Here is a 17,719-nt window from a genome sequence, read left to right as displayed (position 1 = left end):
ACACACGGTCGGATTTTCCGACGGGAAATGTTCGATGTGAGCGTGTTGGAAATTCCGACCGTGTGTAGGCTCCATTGGACATTTGCTGTCGGAATTTCCACCAACAAATGTTTGAGAGCAGGTTCTCAAATTTTCCGACAACAAGACTTGTTGTCGTAAATTCGGTGTGTGTACACACAATTCCGCCGCACAAAAGTCCACACATGCTGTGAATCAAGCAGAAGAGCCGCACTGGTTGTTGAACTTAATTTTTCTCGGCTCGTACGTGTTGTACGTCAACGCATTCTCGACGTTCGGAATTTCCGACAACATTTGTATGACCGTGTGTATGCAAGACAAGATTGAGCCAACATCCTTCTGAAAAAAATCCATGGTTTTGTTGTCAGAAAATCCTATCGTGTGTGCAGGGCATTAGGATATCTTAACAATAATGAGAGGAACCTACATTTTACAGGACGATGTGACAAAAGGAGATTTGTTTCCTTAATGTACAACTATGTGGCGATGGGACTGGCATACACACTACTCTCTACAGAAAGCCCCTGTCAGGCAATACCTTGTTGATGGCCAAATCAGGGCATCCACATCATACTATCAGAAGTATTCTGGTAGGCCAATTTTTAAGAATTTGCCGCATATGCAGTGACCAAGAAACGTATGACACAGAGGTTTAGGCCCTATATTTACGTTTTTTGCAAAGGGGGTATCCCAGGTGGATGGTAGATAGGGGTGATCTACTCAAGGGCACTGGGCGTGCTGATCGCAAGAGTACCAAGAAGAGTTTTAATAAAGAGCGACCCACGTTTAGCACACCATTTAGTCTTGAGTTTGAGGACATTAAGCGGATTGTGCCCTTATACCTTCCCATTCTCTCTGAGGACCGACTTGTGCCGATCTCCTGAGAGATGGAGAAAACATGGTGTCCAGAAGGGCCCCTACACTGGGGAATTCTTTATCTCCAAGCATGTTAAATCCTGTTAGAAAACAGTCTGTCACCTGGCTGCATTTTAGGGGCAACTATAGATGTGGTGCCACTAGTTGTCCTTGTTGCATATGGTCTTTTTCATCAAGGAACACAGATTGCAGTCTTTTTACAATTGTAATACTAAATATGTGGTTTATAGTATCACATGCAAGCTGTGTAACATACAGTATATAAGGCGCACCACTAGATGTCTTATGCCCTGTACACATGGGCGGACTTTTCGACCGGACTGGTCCGACAGAACGAATCCGTCGGACAACCCGACCGTGTGTGGGCTTCATCGGACCTGCAGCTGACTTTTTCGGTCGAAAATCAGACAGATTTTAGATTTGGAACATGTTTCAAATCTTTCTGTCGGACTCGAGTCCGGTCGAAAAATCCGCTTGTCTGTATGCTAGTCCGACGGACTAAAACCGACGCTAGGGCAGCTATTGGCTACTGGCTATCAACTTCCTTATTTTAGTCCGGTCATACCTCATCACGTACGAATCCGTCGGACTTTGGTGTGATCGTGTGTAAGCAAGTCCGTTTGTTAGAAAGTCAGTCGAAAGTCCGTCGTGTGTACAGGGCATTAGGAACAGATTTTATGAACATCTATTCAGCATAGAGAAAAATCAATCCACTAATGTCGCTCGTCACTTTAACCAGTACCATATTGGAGGCACTTCAGAGGTGGGAGTGCAGGTGATGTTTTTAGACTTCTGTGCAAAAGGGAGGTCTTTTCGATTTTTTATTTTTAAAACACGTATGCCATACGGTCTAGATTTTGAATGGGATATAACACACTTTTATGAATGAGGTACTGAGCATCTATTAATGCAGTATTTATGTAGTTTTGTTGTTCCCTGATGTTATTTACACTTATGTCTAGAGGTTGCACATTTTGCCTGTCACCATCATGCAGAGACACGACATGAGAGAAGTTATTTCTTCTATGTGATGCAGCTTGGATATTTTGCTATTTGTTATATAGTGATATTATTCCAAGGTTGTATCATGTTCTGTCTCTGTGTTTTCAATGATGGTGGCCTATTGTGCTTCCTTTTTGGCTCTATTTTTTTTTTATTAATCTGTTTTTGTTGGATTATAATTTTGATGATTTTCTCTTTTCTTTTTCCTTTCCCTCCTTTAAAATTATTTTTTGGTATGATCTTAGATGTGACATTCCTGATAATGTTATTATAATGTTATTATGTTTCCTTTCTTTGGTCTAAAAACATGCAATGATTGATTTTGTTTAATGTTTTTATCATGTGTGTTTTAAGTGTTTCATTAGTCAACCAATCAACTCAAGCCCTTTCAGGTGCCTCTCCTTTTAGCTATGCATTTAAATGACTTGTGTTGAGGCCATACTTGTGTTGTGAACAAGCACATAATAATAATTGGAAATGCGTCAGCAAACTAGTCATGCTCCTGTGATATCTCTGGCATTGTGGTTACAATAAAGAATATTTGAGCATTATCCCTCTCTGTGGTGTGCGGCCATCCTCTTGTTCTTTATACTACTCCTTGACAGTGGTGAGCCGGGACGAGGACCTGCTGCGGGTTGTGTTCTAATTATTGTCTGAGCAGTGATCACTTTTCTTTTCGGACTTTGGATACAAATACAATGCCTTGAAAAAATATTCATTGAAATTTTCCATTTTGTCATGTTAAAACCAAAAACGTAAATGTATTTTATTGGGATTTTATGTGATAGACCAACACAAATTGGTACATAATTATGAAGTGGAAAGAAAATTATAAATGGTTTTCAAAATGTTTTACAAACAAATATCTGAAAAGTGTGGTGTGCATTTGTATTCAGCCCCCCTGAGTCAATACTTTGTAGAACCACCTTTCTCTGCAAATACAGCTGCAAGTCTTTTTGGGTATTGGCTTTGCACATCTAGAGAGTGAAATTTGTGCCCATTCTTCTTTGCAAAATAGCTCAAGCTCTGTCAGATTGGATGGAGCGTCTGTGAACAGCAACTTTCAAGTCTTGAGACTTGATAGAGATTCTCAATTGGATTTAGGTCTGAACTGGGCCATTCTAACGCATGAATATGCTTTGATCTAAACCATTGATCTAAACCATTCCATTGTAGCTCCAGCTGTATGTTTAGGGTCATTGTCCTGCTGGAAGGTGAACCTCTGCCCCAGTCTCAAGTCAGGTTTTCTTCCAAGATTGTCCTGTATTTAGCTCCATCCATTTACCAATCAACTCTGACCAGCTTCCCTGTTCCTGCGGAAGAAAAGCATCCCCACAACATGATGCTGCCACCACCATGTTTCACAGTGGGGATGGTGTGTTCAGGGTGATGTGCAGTGTTAGTTTTCCGCCACACAGGGCATTTTGCTTTTAGGCCAAAAAGTTCAATTTTGGTCTCATCTGACCAGAGAACCTTCCACATGTTTGCTGTCCCCTCCACATGGCTTCTTGCAAATTGTAACCGGGACTTCTTATGGCTTTCTTTCAACAAGGGCTTTCTTCTTGCCACCTTTCCATAAAGGCCAGATTTGCATGACTAAAAGTTGTCCTGTGGACAGATTCTCCCACCTGCGCTGTGGATCTCTGCAGCTCCTCCAGAGTTACCATAGGCCTTCTGGCCGCTTCTCTGATTAATGCTCTCCTTGCCTGGCCTGTCACTTTAGGTGGACGACCATGTATTGGTAGGTTTGCAGTTGTGCCATACTCTTTCCATTTTTGGATGATGGATTGAACAGTGCTCTGTGAGATGTTCAAAGCTTGGGATATTTTTTTATAACCTAAACCTGCTTTACACTTCTCTGCAACTTTATCCCTGACCTGTCTGGTGTGTTCCTTGGCCTTCATGATACTGTTTGTTCACTAATGTTCTCTAACAAACCTTTGAGGGCTTCACAGAACAGCTGTATTTATACCAAGATTAAATTACACACAGATGGACTCTATTTACTAATTAGGTGACTTCTGATGGCAATTGGTTCCACTAGATTTTAGTTAGGGGTGTCAGAGTAAAGGGGGCTGAATACAAATGCACACCACACTATTGAGATATTTATTTGTAAAAAAAATTTTAAAATCAGTTATCATTTTCCCTCTACTTCACAATTATGTGTCTCTTTGTGTTGGTCTATCACATAAAATCCCAATAAAATACATTTACGTTTTTGGTTGTAACATGACAAAATGTGGAAAAATTTCAAGGGGTATGAATATTTTTTCAAGGCACTGTAGTTCACACATACTCTGTGAGGTAGGCTCATAATTCGGTACAGATAGTTTAGCAATATTACCTGCTTTACAGCTGCATTTGTAAAGTTTGTAAAATATTACACAGTAATAACGCCAGTTAACAAACATGGCTTGCTTGGGACAACACAAAAGTTTCCAACACTCCCATTTTAGGGCCAGGCTTCATTCTGATAAAAAAAAGTCTTGGTATATAATCCTATAAAGCATTGTCCCAGTTATAGTTCATATGTAATATTATCACAATGACAGAAATTGTGCCAGCAATGTGCTTGAGCACAATAAATAGTATACTATAAAATTGAGGGAAAAATCAGTGAATAGAGCAACATACTATCTTCAACCCTACTTTTTTGCCTACCCCCTTCACTTTAGGCACTTAAATGGATTCTCCCTTTGGACCACCCTTTCCTGGTATAATTGTTAACGTGGATTCTCATAACATTAGCTAGATACTATAACAGGGTTGTGAACTAAGTACAGAAAAGGAGGTCTACTGTAAATATAGGGAGAATCCAGGTAAGTGACCATAAAGCAGTAAGGATAGAAAGCCCCAACAGATGATAATGGACTAAGTTCCCAGTGGTCCCATAGTGCCTATGATTCTCCTCAAGAAATCTCTTACCACACTAATGGTTTCATTATACTGTATTGTAAGTAGCATTATTAATATATTTTGCACACTTTTTAAATGTACCTATTTCGTTTGATTGCAATTTGGGAAACTTTCTTACATGTACTTTTTCAGAGCATCAGAAAATTACTAGTTATATGCACTGTAGTGCGTGGACTGATACAGTCTTACCATAAAACGTTAACTTGCCTTTGTATGTACTGCATAGGTTTTGAATTTGTTCCTGGCCTTGTTGCTGAGTTCATTTAGTTCCGACAACCTCACAGCAACAGATGATGACAATGAGATGAACAACCTTCAGATTGCTGTGGGAAGAATACAGAGGGGAATAGATTTTGTAAAGAAAACAATGCGAGAATGCATCCAAAAAGCCTTTGTGAAGAAACAGAAAGCTCTCGATGAAATCAAACCACTCGAAGAGCTGCACAATCGGAAAGAGAGCTGTCTTTATAACCATAATGCGGTTGATATTAATAAAGACCTAGATTATCACAAAGGTGGCAATGGAACTACAAGTGGAGTAGGCAGCAGTATGGAAAAGTATATTATCGATGAGAGTGATTACATGTCCTTTATACATAACCCAAGCCTCACCGTGACTGTTCCCATCGCTGTTGGGGAATCTGATTTTGAAAATCTCAATACAGAAGACTTCAGCAGTGAATCTGACCTGGAAGAAAGTAAAGAGGTATGCCTTACCAATACATTGATTATTATTACTGATATATTTATATACTTAGGATAACTTAAAGAGGAGTTCCAGTCCCCTGCAAAAAAAATAAAAGTCAGCAACTACAAAAACTATATTTGCTGACTTTTAAAAAACAGCCACTCGTCTGTCCCAGGATCCAGTGGTGTGCTCACCCCAGTCAGTTTCACCCACTGTCTTCTTTCCTCAGCACTGGTATCTTCACTATGGACACCCGGCTGGGACAGTTGCGCATTGTGAATGGTGGATGTAGTCTTCTGGGACCTGTCACGTGTCCCAGAAGACTGCAGGGTAGAGGAGGAGAACTTCTGCTCCGATCGCCTAGGTGGTCAGAGTGGAAGCTCCTGTCAAAATCGGGTAAGCGCTACCCCCCCCCCCCCCCACACACTCCATAAAAGTGCCAATTGTTTAAGAGGAGCAGGGGACTTCCTTCAAGCGAAACTACCCCCTTTGGGTGGAGCTCTGCTTTAAGCAAAATGTTTAATTTCCTAAAATTATATAATCATGAAATACAACACTTTGATTTTTTTTCCTTAATACAACTATAATGATGTATCTGTAGTAAATGGTTATATGATCAAAAAGTGGATAATATGATTTAGGAGATGTAGTTACTTTGTTGCAGATTTTTCCATTAAAGTGTTACTAAACCCACAACAGTAAAAACAGTCTGTATATGCGGTAAAGCATGCTTGTTATACTCACTGTGAAACCTAAGAGGTTAATCCTCTGTATTGTGTAAAAAGTCTGTTTGATCCTGTCTTATGCGGTAAAGCATGCTTGTTATACTCACTGTGAAACCTAAGAGGTTAATCCTCTGTATTGTGTAAAAAGTCTGTTTGATCCTGTCTTCTCTGATCCTCCCCTTCTTTCACAGTCCCCAATCCATCTCCTGATAGTACAAAACCCTGGGGGCACTCTGCACATGCTCAGTTTGGTGTGTATTGCTAGATAGTTTTTTTTTTTTTTTCTTGGGAGGGTGCATATGATCAGCACAGGGCCAATCAGCACTGTCCAGACAGAGGGTCAGAGGTCCTACAGCCTCATAGGACAATTAGGGGAGAATGAAAACTCCTCCTACAAGCTTTCACCAGACACTGATAGAAGTCACAAGCTGCTCTAACTGCTGATGAGAAAAGGTATTTAGCTGTCTATATTTATTAAACAATTGCATTTCCATGTTCTGTGTACTGTGGGAGATCAGATATAGTGAATGCAGAGTCCTGGGTTTAGTAACACTTTAAGTCCTATTGGTAGCTCTGTGTTTAAAAATGTATAGGTTGTGTAATATGCTGTTTTAAGTTATTTTTTGCATTAGTTGCAGTACATTTCTGATGCATTTTCCATTTTGTAGTGGTTTTTCATGTATTGTACATGCAGTACAGTTCATTTCTGTGGAAGATGAGCTTACTGAAAGCCGCACCAATATGCAGCAAGCAGAATTATTTTTTTGAAAAAAATCACCACAGTACAATGCATTGTCCGTAAATAGAACTGTACCATTGACAAGAATGGTATAGGACTCTCTAACATGCCTGAACTGCAAAAGTGTGAAAGAGCCTTATAGGTGTCATTTTGTATACTACAAAAGATCAATTATAATGTTAAACCTGGCTTTGTAACACCCTGGAACATGGAATTTAAAGCAGAACTCCATGAAAAAATGTTTTCTCCCATGCAGTGGGGCTGTGCTCTCACTGCATGGGTTAACTGCTTGTTTTGTCTAGGGGTGCACAGAAAGGCTATGCTTACCCGATCCGTTCCTCCAGAAAATCACGCTTTCCACGTCCAGCAGTGGACTGTTGCTGACGTCCTCACGTCCAGAGCTGGTTTATAGGCGTGATAAAATCAGGAACAGTCCATTCACAAGACCGCTAGTGTATGGGGGAGCAGGAGCCGCAGGGACCAATCATGCACTCAGAGGATCGGCTAATCAGGTAAGTATAATCCCTTAGACAAAATGAACAGTTCACCCATGCAGTTTAGGTCTTTCTTTATTTAACCAGTTCTTTAAGGTTTAACTTTCTGTAGCCATTATTGTAGAGAATGTTTACAGTATTAAAGGGAGCATTTCGTGTTTTGTATTTATTTTTTCATCATGAAAAAAATATATAAATGTAAAAATGTTTGTCTACATATTATTAGATAATTGCCATATAAATATGTCATATTTTCAGGCTGCAGGGGACACTCTAGGCTAAATGTGTGTTAGGCTAAAAAAAAAGCCTGTTGTTTACCGAGCTCAATACCTGAAGCTCTGATTACAAGCACAGCTGGATGAATCAGACTACTTATTTCCCTTTTGCTCTGCTTTCTTATCAGTTCTTTTCTGGTTAGTATAGATTTTACACCAGACAGAGGCAGCATGTTGGTAGTGGCTCATCATTTGCTGGTTCTCCCTTTGGAGAACCCAGCAATCCCCGGGTAATAAAATGAAAGTTATCCTGAAGAGATAACGATGTTAATGGGAAACTTTTCAAATCAAAGTGATTATATTTGTAAGAAAAAAAAAAAGACAAATTAATCCCATCAAAATTCTCAAACCAGCAGTAGTTTCAGACAAGGGTACATTCTGTTTTGTCAGAAACAACTCTTTGAATGAAATGAACTCTACTTCCTTGCCTAACACCAGATGAACCACGTTCCAAACTTGCCTTTTATTGATAATCAGGTCTGACAAACCTTTACAGAGCAGTGCATTTAATGTGTAATGTTTCAAAGTACATGTCTTGTATTAATGCAGCCCATTCCTTTGAATAAAAGAACCAAAAAAGGTGCATACGCTATATTTAACAATGAAGCACACGACAGCACAACTCTGTGTTACTGTGGATGAGGTGCCATTTAGAAGAGTGTGATTTGACACTAAAAGGATATTGGAAGTTGGATATCTGGAAAGCCAGCTCAGAGTTTATGCATATAGTCAGCAAGCTGTGAGAGAACTACAAATTCTTTTGTAAGGAGTAACCCTCAATGCCAGATTTAGGTTTAATTTTAGGAGCATTGGTGGTGTCTCATCATTTGCTGCCTGCAGAAATAGTTTGATAACAGACTTGCTAGTTGGGTTCCTCTGCATTCTCTTCAAACCAATAGTAATGATTGCTGCTATTATTTAATGACAAGTTTACATTTTAAAAGTTTATGTATAGGGTAACATAATGCAGCTTTGCACATTAGGACACTAAAAAAGCTTATTACAGGAAAACTAATATTCTATAATGTGACAAAAGAATCAATTTGGATCTGGGACTTTTCCATATAACTATTAATATACAGGCCAAGAATTGCAGAGAGACCACAAATGGTCCTTAAAGTAGAACTATAGGCAAAACTTTTTTCTGGTGCCTCCATGGCAGCATACATATGATAGTAGCCCCACCTACTTCCGCCAACAGGACCAGTGCAAAGCTATAAAAACTTAACACCCACAAAACAGCCCACTTGCAAACAGTCATCAGCTAGCCAAAGTAGATATACCTAGCTCCTAATGCCCCGTACACACGGTCGGACTTTGTTCGGACATTCCGACAACGAAATCCTAGGATTTTTTCCGACGGATGTTGGCTCAAACTTGTCTTACATACACATGGTCAAACAAAGTTGTTAGAAAATCCGATCGTTCTAAACGCGGTGACGTAAAACATGCACGTCGGGACTATAAACGGGGCAGTGGCCAATAGCTTTCATCTCTTTATTTATTCTGAGCATGCGTGGCACTTTGTCCGTCGGATTTGTGTATACACGATCGGAATTTCCGACAACGGATTTTGTTGTCGGAAAATGTTATATCCTGCTCTCAAACTTTGTCTGTCGGAAAATCCGATGGAAAATGTGTGATGAAGCCTACACACGGTCAGAATTTCCGACAACAAGGTCCTATCACACATTTTCCATCGGAAAATCCGACCGTGTGTACAGGGCATTAGAAACCAACAATGGTAGAAGGCTCCAGTCCACAATTCATAAAGTTAATTCTAAGGTCCCGCTATGTGGCCGGGCTGCAACTACCGAAAGTAATTGCTGTACGTTCCTCCAGCAGCATCTGAACATCGTGGGCACCTTATGCAGAGATGTCAGCCAACATGACAGGCAGGGGAGTCAATCTGGTTGTATTATAGTGCATTCTTTCAGCACTAGTGATGGGCTTAGTGTTCCTCCCTACACTTGTCTTTTGCAGGAAGCCAGTAGCTTACTCACTATCTTATGATAGGATTTGCTGAAGCTTCCCACCCTGATAGCTAGTTATTGATCTATCATACGAATGCTGTCATGGAGGCACCAGGAAAACACAAAATTGTATCATACTTACCGTAATTTTCTTTTCTTGGGGCCTATCCATGGCAGCATACCGAACCCACCCAGTTCATTCCTAGTGATGTACAGGGAATGGGCTGTTGTGTGGGTGTTAATTTTTTATAGCTATGCCCTGGTCCTGTGGGCGGAAGTAGGCGGGGCTACTATCATACGTATGCTGCCATGGATAGGCACCAGGAAAAGAAAATTACGGTAAGTATGATACAATTTTCTTTTTTTTTCATTTTGGATAGAGTAAGGGAGTGTTATAACCCCTGTCAGATTTTTCTTTCCGCCATCTATGTCCCATTGTGGAGAATTCCCTTCACTTCCTGTCCCATAGTCAAACAGGCAGTGAGAGGAAATCCCTGCAAATTAAGGGAATTCCTTGGGGACCCCCAGGTCACCAGAACTAGGGTCCTCATTGGAAGATATCCCCTCTACTATTTTTCTGGGGACAACCCAAAATTTTGGATTTTCTTTTACTTTCACTTTCAATGATAATGGTAAACTTGACAAATACAGAGGGTGAATTTCCTTAATGGCAGTACAGACAGCAATAAAACCTGACAGGTGTTCTAATCCCTCTCCACTCTATCCAAAACTAGAAAAAGGTTTTGCCTTTAGGTATACTTTAAGAAGGCAGAATGTTATGGGGTTTTATTCCTTCCCTTTGTCTTAGTTTGATTTTGCATTTTGTGTAATCCTTTAGGGCATCATGCACACTGGACATGATATTAATATTATAAAGCCAGTAGCTTTGCAGTGAGTTTTTCAAAGTTTTTCTGCATTTTTGCAATAGTAGTTTTTAGCATTTTTTTAGCATTTTTTTTTTCAATGATTCAAAAACGTTAAACGCTGGTGGGCCCGGTTTTTGCGCATTTATGTGCATTTATCTGTGTTTTTAGCCTTTTTTACGGCGTTTTTACAGCTAAAAAACGTATCTCAAAACCCACTAGTTTTGGGCTTTTTTTACAGCCAAAAAAACCCCAGCCAAAAACAGTTGATAACAACCTATGTGTGCATGGGCACATAGGATAACATGCTGGAGAGTTTATTGACTGTAGAAAAAAATGTCTGAAGCCAAAAACAGCAGCTGTAAAAACATCCAGTGTGCATGAGGCCTTAGGGCAAAATAAAAAAAAAGTATGTGGATTACACTTTCATACAAGGGTAACTGAGCTGTTTGCATTACAGCCCCCACATCTGACCAATCCCTGCAAGGCTGTAGGAGCCAGGGGCATTATGCACTATGCTAATTTTCTGGATTGCTTTTTCTGACAATTGATTCTGTTGGTTCAATTTCCAAAGCAACCCAAGGCTTCACTAATCTCATTTTCAGATTGCTGCTTAAAGGAAGTTAGAGTATTTTATGAAGGGCCATTTAAAGCAGATGCAATGTATATTTTTGGCACCAAAAATATAGGATAAAGAGGTCCCTGATGAAAAATTGGACATCTGCAATACAGAAAAAAGAGGAAAAGCTGCTTTGAGGATGCATAGCTGTGGTAATATACTGACTGATAAAGTTTAAACTACTGTTTGAGAAGAGAACAAATAAAGAAAACCTGGTGCCCAAAGGCACGGTTAGAAACCCCTAAGGGTCTATTATAGACCGACCAAAAAATTGAGTATAAAAGGTATACATTTATTTTCATATAACAATAATACAAATATAAATCAATCCATAAAAGCAGTATCTTATACCCAGTTTGTACAATTGTATGAGCTGACCACTGTCCTGGTACGGGACGGAATAGTGATGATCAATACAGATGTAAAACACCTTACATGTTACGGACTAAATGTCCATCTTCAGAGGTTAATTTGGTTCAGATGAGTACAGATTTTCCATAACAGAGAAAATGTGCAAACAGTACAATATTAGTATACAATAATTAGCATGAATATTATAGCAATTGCAAGATATAAAAAAAATCTCTATTCATGTGTGTTCAGCCATGTGTGTGTGGACTACTTGCATAGTAAAATAATCGACATGGAATAAGTCTGAGGAATAGACGATGGTCATACCAATCATGGACAGCAAATGAGATCCCCTCTAGAGCACAACAAGTTCAGAAAAACAGAAGGCAACCAATGCTTCGCTGCAAGGGCTCAAGACTGGGGAGCAAAAGCTCCTGTTTGAACTGGGCCAGTGTAACTGTGTTAACAATATAAAGCAAGGTCACTCACAGGTGTATTGAGTGCATTCAGTAAAGCACTAAACAATAAGACCTGGCAGCATCGACAGTATCACAGCTTCATACATCTAGTATCTCCCAGGTATGCTCACTATTTTTACCACTATTAAATACAGACCCTATCCTATGCAGCTTTGTTGATGCTGCCAGGAAGCATTGGTTGCCTTCTGTTTTTCTGAACTTGTTGTGCTCAGGAGGGGATCTCATTTGCTGTCCATGATTGGTATAACCATCGTCTATTCCTCTGACTTATTCCATGTCGATTATTTTATTATGTAAGTAGTCCACACACATGGCTGAACACACATGATTAGAGATTTTTTTGTATAGCTTGCAATTGCTATAACATTCAGAATAATTATTGTATACTAATATTGTACTATTTGTACATTTTCTCTGTTATAGAAAATCTGTACCCATCTGAACCAAATTAACCTCTGAAGAAGGACATTTAGTCCGTAACATGTAAGGTGTTTTACATGAATGAATGAATGAATGAGTGACTTGTATAGCGCTACCTATGCGCACTGAATCGCCTCAGGGTGCTTTGCCGCCGGTGTCCATTTGCGATATAGCACGGCACATACACATACACACATATGTTGGCCAATTTTTTTTTAGACAGGGTCTAATTAACCTACCAGCATGTCTTTGGAGTGTGGGAGGAAACCGGAGTACCTGGAGGAAACTCACGCAGGCACAGGGAGAACATGCAAACTTAGTCTGTATTGATCATCACTAGTCCATCCTGCACCAGGACAGTGGTCAGGTAATACAATTGTACAAATTGGGTATCAGATACTCCTTTTATGTATAGATTTATATGTGTATTATTGTTAAATAAAAATAAATTTATACCTTTTATACTCAATTTTTTGGTCTGTCTATATTAGACCCTTAGGGGTTTCTAACCATGCCTCTGGGCACCAGGTTTTCTTTATTTGTTCTCAAACCGGGTCGGACAGACCAAATATTTGTCCACACACGTTCCTATCCCTCCCCTCCTTTGTACTGTTTGAGAAGAGTAGTTGCTGTTTGCAAAGAGTAGACAGCTGGGTCTATGGGATGCTCTTCTACATGGAACACTCCATGTGCCCGTAGATCCCCATGGAAAACAGCAACATTTGAACATTAACCAGGGAAAGGTTCATTATTTTTCACCCTTCTGTACTAGTCACAATAACAGAGAATAGCTAAATAATTAAATAAAATTTTAATTGCAAATCTGAACCCAACAGCAAATATCCATTTTGTTCTTAATTATCCAAATTAATGTATCTCTTTTTGTAAATGTAATCATTTTTGATAAGACTTTTTGTTGGTGAAAGGTTTACCCCAACTGAATAACAGTTAGGGTACATGTACTATAATATAGAGGCAGGAGGGGTATATAGAGTATATTGAATAAGGAGGTAGTTGGGGTACATGTCCTGTAATATATAGGTATCCTCACTTCTTGCTCCAGGAAGAGTGGTCTCTCTGATGGAGAATTGATTGTCAATAAAAAGAACAGTTTTTATCAGAATGAGGAAGGGTTCGAACAATTTCTGTATTCTCTGTTTTTGTTTTTTGCCCCCTGTTGGGGAGATTCTATAAACCTTTGTGTCCTATAGACTGGGTCACCAGCAGAGGAAGAGAGGGAACATTTTTCTAATGAGCACCCATTAGGGAAGAACAATAAAAACCTGACATAAATATCTAGATCTAATTCTTGACTTCTCTATGCAAAAAGAAAAAAGTTTTGATGGCAGTACCACTCTAAAGGTACTAGGATCTACTTTCTTAATGTTAAGCACATTATACTTCATGGGTCTAAACCAAAAAATTATTGTAATAAAACACATTTAGAGAAAATAATTGTTCTTGTTAGACACTGAAATGTTGTTATCTGTCAAGAATGTACACTACGAAACATTCTTGCTTTACTAAAGATTGTTTAACATATATTTTTACAAAGGGTCTTGAGCCAATGGTCCTTGTTACAGTTAGTTTTTGTCTATCTTTGAGTTTATGGTTAACAGAAACGTTTTCAGATCGATGACTTACAAATGTTGGGTTGCAGTTCAACTCTCAGTGGTCACGAGGGTAACAGTCTTAAAATTGCTTAATAAAACAGACTAATCACTATGCCTGCTTAATATGTTTTAAGAAGGCTAGGGGTGCTGTTAATTTGTTTTTGTTTTTTTTTTTTTGCTTGCACTTATTTTTACTTCTCACAGGGTTAAATTCAAGCAGAAGTAACCGAGAATGCAACTTTGGTGCTTTTAAACAAGGCAGAGCAACGTGTCACCACTTTATCTAAGGTTACATGAAATAATATCTGATTACAATTAAATTTGATTGGCTTGCATGCAAATCAGCTGTGTCCCTTGCCTGTCCATTGCAATTCAATACAGAACATGCACAGCTATTAGACTTAGGTGGAGTCGTAAGACTCTATTCACAGCATGATCTGCCGAGACTGGCCAGTTATAATGTTCTACTAAAAATATAATTTTTTAATTTTTCATTATATTTTATTTTTTAATACTTCCTCAGCATTTACTGCATGCTCTAAACCTATACTGCTTTAAGATCACAAGCGTCAAATTAAAAAAGGAGCATGCATCATTTTGAATGTTAAGTAGTATATAAACTGGTAAGAATGATTTTGCAATATGTGTGTTTATCATAGACCTGCTTTCATTTATGATGTTCCATTGGTGGTAAGGTTGTGATTTTCAGTGAATTTCAATTTGAGGATAGGTTTGTTAAATTATTGCATTTCTGTTATTATTGTATTATCTAAAGTAAAGCTCTAACGCAAACTTTTTTTTACAGAGTGGGGAAGGGTTAGATTCTCAGCTGAGCATTCATGTCCTTCTTTGTTCCCGCTGGGATGCTCTTACATACTTCCTGTTTCACTCTCACCCAGCACATTGCTGAGGAGTAAATTTCTTGTTTCACCTTCCAGAAGTGGATTTTCTGTGTCTTCCTTTGGAGATTCCTAAATAACAATGTTATATTGTTAAAATACAAATAGAACTCCAGAGAGCAGTTCAAAATTTCTTTTACACAATACACAGGAAGTGGGGAAATGTCCCCAACAGACATGAAGGATCTCACCTTTCCATACTCTATCCAAATGGTAAAAAAAAATGCTTTGGATGGAGTACCACTCTCATTAATTTTCAACTAATTATAACAAAAGCCTAACTGTAGGGGAATAAGATAGGGAAAGGTTGTGCTTGTTCTTTCAGGTAGCCATTTGGTGGTATCGACATAGTAATCAATTTATTAAAGTGATTGTAAAATCTTTTTTTTTCGATATAAAAATAATAAACATGTGATACTTACCTCCTCTGTGCAGCGGATTTGCACAAAGCAGCCTGGATCCCCCTCCTCTCGGGTCTCTCTTTGCTGCTCCTGGCCCCTCCCCCCTGTTGAGTGCCCCCACAGCAAGCAGCTTGCTATGAGGGCACCTGAGCCGAGCTTCAGCTGTGTATCCATTCAGACACGAAGCTGCCATTCGGCCCACCCCCTCTCGCTCCTGATTGGCTAACTGACTTTGATGGAAAGCCACAGGAGCCAATGGCGCTGCTGCTGTGTCTCTGCCAATTAGGAGGAAAGTCCCGGATGGCCGAGGGACTCGTGGACATCGCTGGAGAGAGATGGGGCTCAGGTAAGTATTAGGGGGTGCTGGGGAGACTGATACACACAAAAGGCTTTTTTCCAGATGCATAGAATACATTAAGATAAAAAAAAAACCTTCTGCTTTACAACTCCTTTAAAGTGTATGTAAACCCGATTCATGAAATTTGAGCTGGGCACATATATCTGCAGTGTTTTTTTCTCCTAACATACCCCAACCATCCAGACCAAAGAGAATTATTATGCAAAATAATTATTAGCTAAACCTATGAGCTTCTCCAACTTTAAAAAAAAATATCTCTGCTATGGGTATGATCCTTACCTTTTGGAGGGTGCTAAAGGCTTGTGTGCATAATGTTGGCCAAGTCACAAAGAAGATCACAACAGGTCCTGGCAGGAGGGCCAGGAAGTTATTAAATTATTTTTGTATAAACAAGTTAAAGAGACCAGAATGTGAATATATTTAAAAACATACTTATAGTATACACTTTGTATATATAGATATATACTCTTTTTAGAGTTTAGTTGATAGGATACAGTGTGTGGCCCAAAGATTTTATTTCAGCAGTTGTTCAGTGAAAATGCTGACCAAATTGCATAGTAATCATATAGTTGCAAGAGATCTGTGTATGAATTTTAGTAATCAAACTGAGGATCAAGACGCATGCAAAGTGGCAAATCCAAAAATTTCTTTCAGGTAAACATTACAATGGCAGCTTGAAAGATATACATGCTAGATACACTATCATCTTCTTAAGCATGTCAAAGATTATGTCAGTGTTGATGGGGGGATCCCTCCCGCTGAGCTATTGTGTTCCTCCAATGATTACTGCTAGCTGCTATAGTCACTGTCAATAATCGCGTGCTAAAAATCTGACATGCTGGTTGAACCCAAGTCGATCGATGGACCGACCTGGGTACTCTAAGCCTGCCCATAAATGGATCAAATTTGATCCATCTATGGCTGGCTTTAGAAGTGATCCTTATACAAAACATATTTGGTTATATATTACAATTTAAATGGCATCAGTTGCTATAAGTTTATCAGTGTTCTTAGGCAGGCCATACACGGGTCGAATTTCGAAAAAATTTTCTTTTGAAAATCTTATCTAAGAATTTTTGTTCGTATTTCGCACCATTAGTGGGCTGCAGCAACAGCCGATTTTCGCGCGGCCATCGAATTTGAGTAATCGGACATGTTGGAAAATTTTTGAAAAACGACCGATTTTCTAATCAATGATGGGAGAATCGTGCGAGAAATGTAATCGAAAAAGAAATGCGCATGTGCAAGAAAAGAAGATTCCCAGCCACAAAAATTCTTTTCTGTAGCAACATGAGGTGAAATTGAAGGCTTTCTTGGTCAAATTTCGAAATCAATGGTGGCACCATCGGATCAAAAAACGCACAAATGTTCTGGTTTTCAAAAGAAAATTTGTTAAATAAGCTAAATTCACTCCAGTTGTGTCAAAATGTGTGCAAAGTCTTAGTTTCTTTGCTTTAGAAAGCAACTACAGAGTAGAAAACCCATTCCCATGAAGAAAAGGACCCTTGCTTTCTGTGTGTAAAAGGTCCCACATACCCCCGGTCGAAGCTAGACCTCTCCAATTAGGTCTTGTTCACACGGGGCAATTTAATCCACGCCATGTGCAGGGTCATATTATACCAGCTCAGGGATGCACAGGTGTTGCGTACACCTCCGTGCCGGCAGACACATTGTTGGCCTTTGAGATGCAGTGGTCGGGAAAGAGCTGGACAGCCATAAAACTACCGGCATGGGAATGCATGCAACACCTGTGCATCCCCGGGCCAATAAACACAGCCCTGCATTAGACATAGATTAAAATCCCCAGTGTGAATGAGGCCTAACAGGGAGCATGAGCTTTGCTGATTGCAGAGCTGAATCAGCAGGGGGCATGTTTAACCTTTGTAGAGAGACCGCTGTTTTGTATTTTAAATGTTTTTGCATAGCATTGAGATCTATGGTCCAATATTTCTAAAGATTTTTTAGTTATAGTTCTTTAATCTGGACCAATATACTTATAACTTATTA

At 39.3% G+C, this 17,719-nt stretch overlaps 1 protein-coding gene across 5 annotated transcripts in view; it reads left to right on the top strand.

Annotated features, from left to right (window-relative positions):
- The window catches only part of LOC141147023 (sodium channel protein type 2 subunit alpha), a 323,489-nt gene that overhangs the window by 233,624 nt on the left and 72,146 nt on the right, over positions 1 to 17,719 (top strand). For all 5 annotated transcript variants that reach the window (XM_073633969.1, XM_073633971.1, XM_073633967.1 and 2 more), the window contains one exon: positions 5,042 to 5,521. In XM_073633969.1, the coding sequence (XP_073490070.1) occupies positions 5,042 to 5,521 (480 nt within the window). The remainder of the gene's footprint in view (positions 1 to 5,041; positions 5,522 to 17,719) is intronic.

The sequence above is a fragment of the Aquarana catesbeiana genome, linkage group LG06, assembly GCF_042186555.1.
Source record: "Aquarana catesbeiana isolate 2022-GZ linkage group LG06, ASM4218655v1, whole genome shotgun sequence".
Taxonomy (NCBI): domain Eukaryota; kingdom Metazoa; phylum Chordata; class Amphibia; order Anura; family Ranidae; genus Aquarana; species Aquarana catesbeiana.
This window is presented reverse-complemented; position numbering and strand designations above follow the sequence as displayed.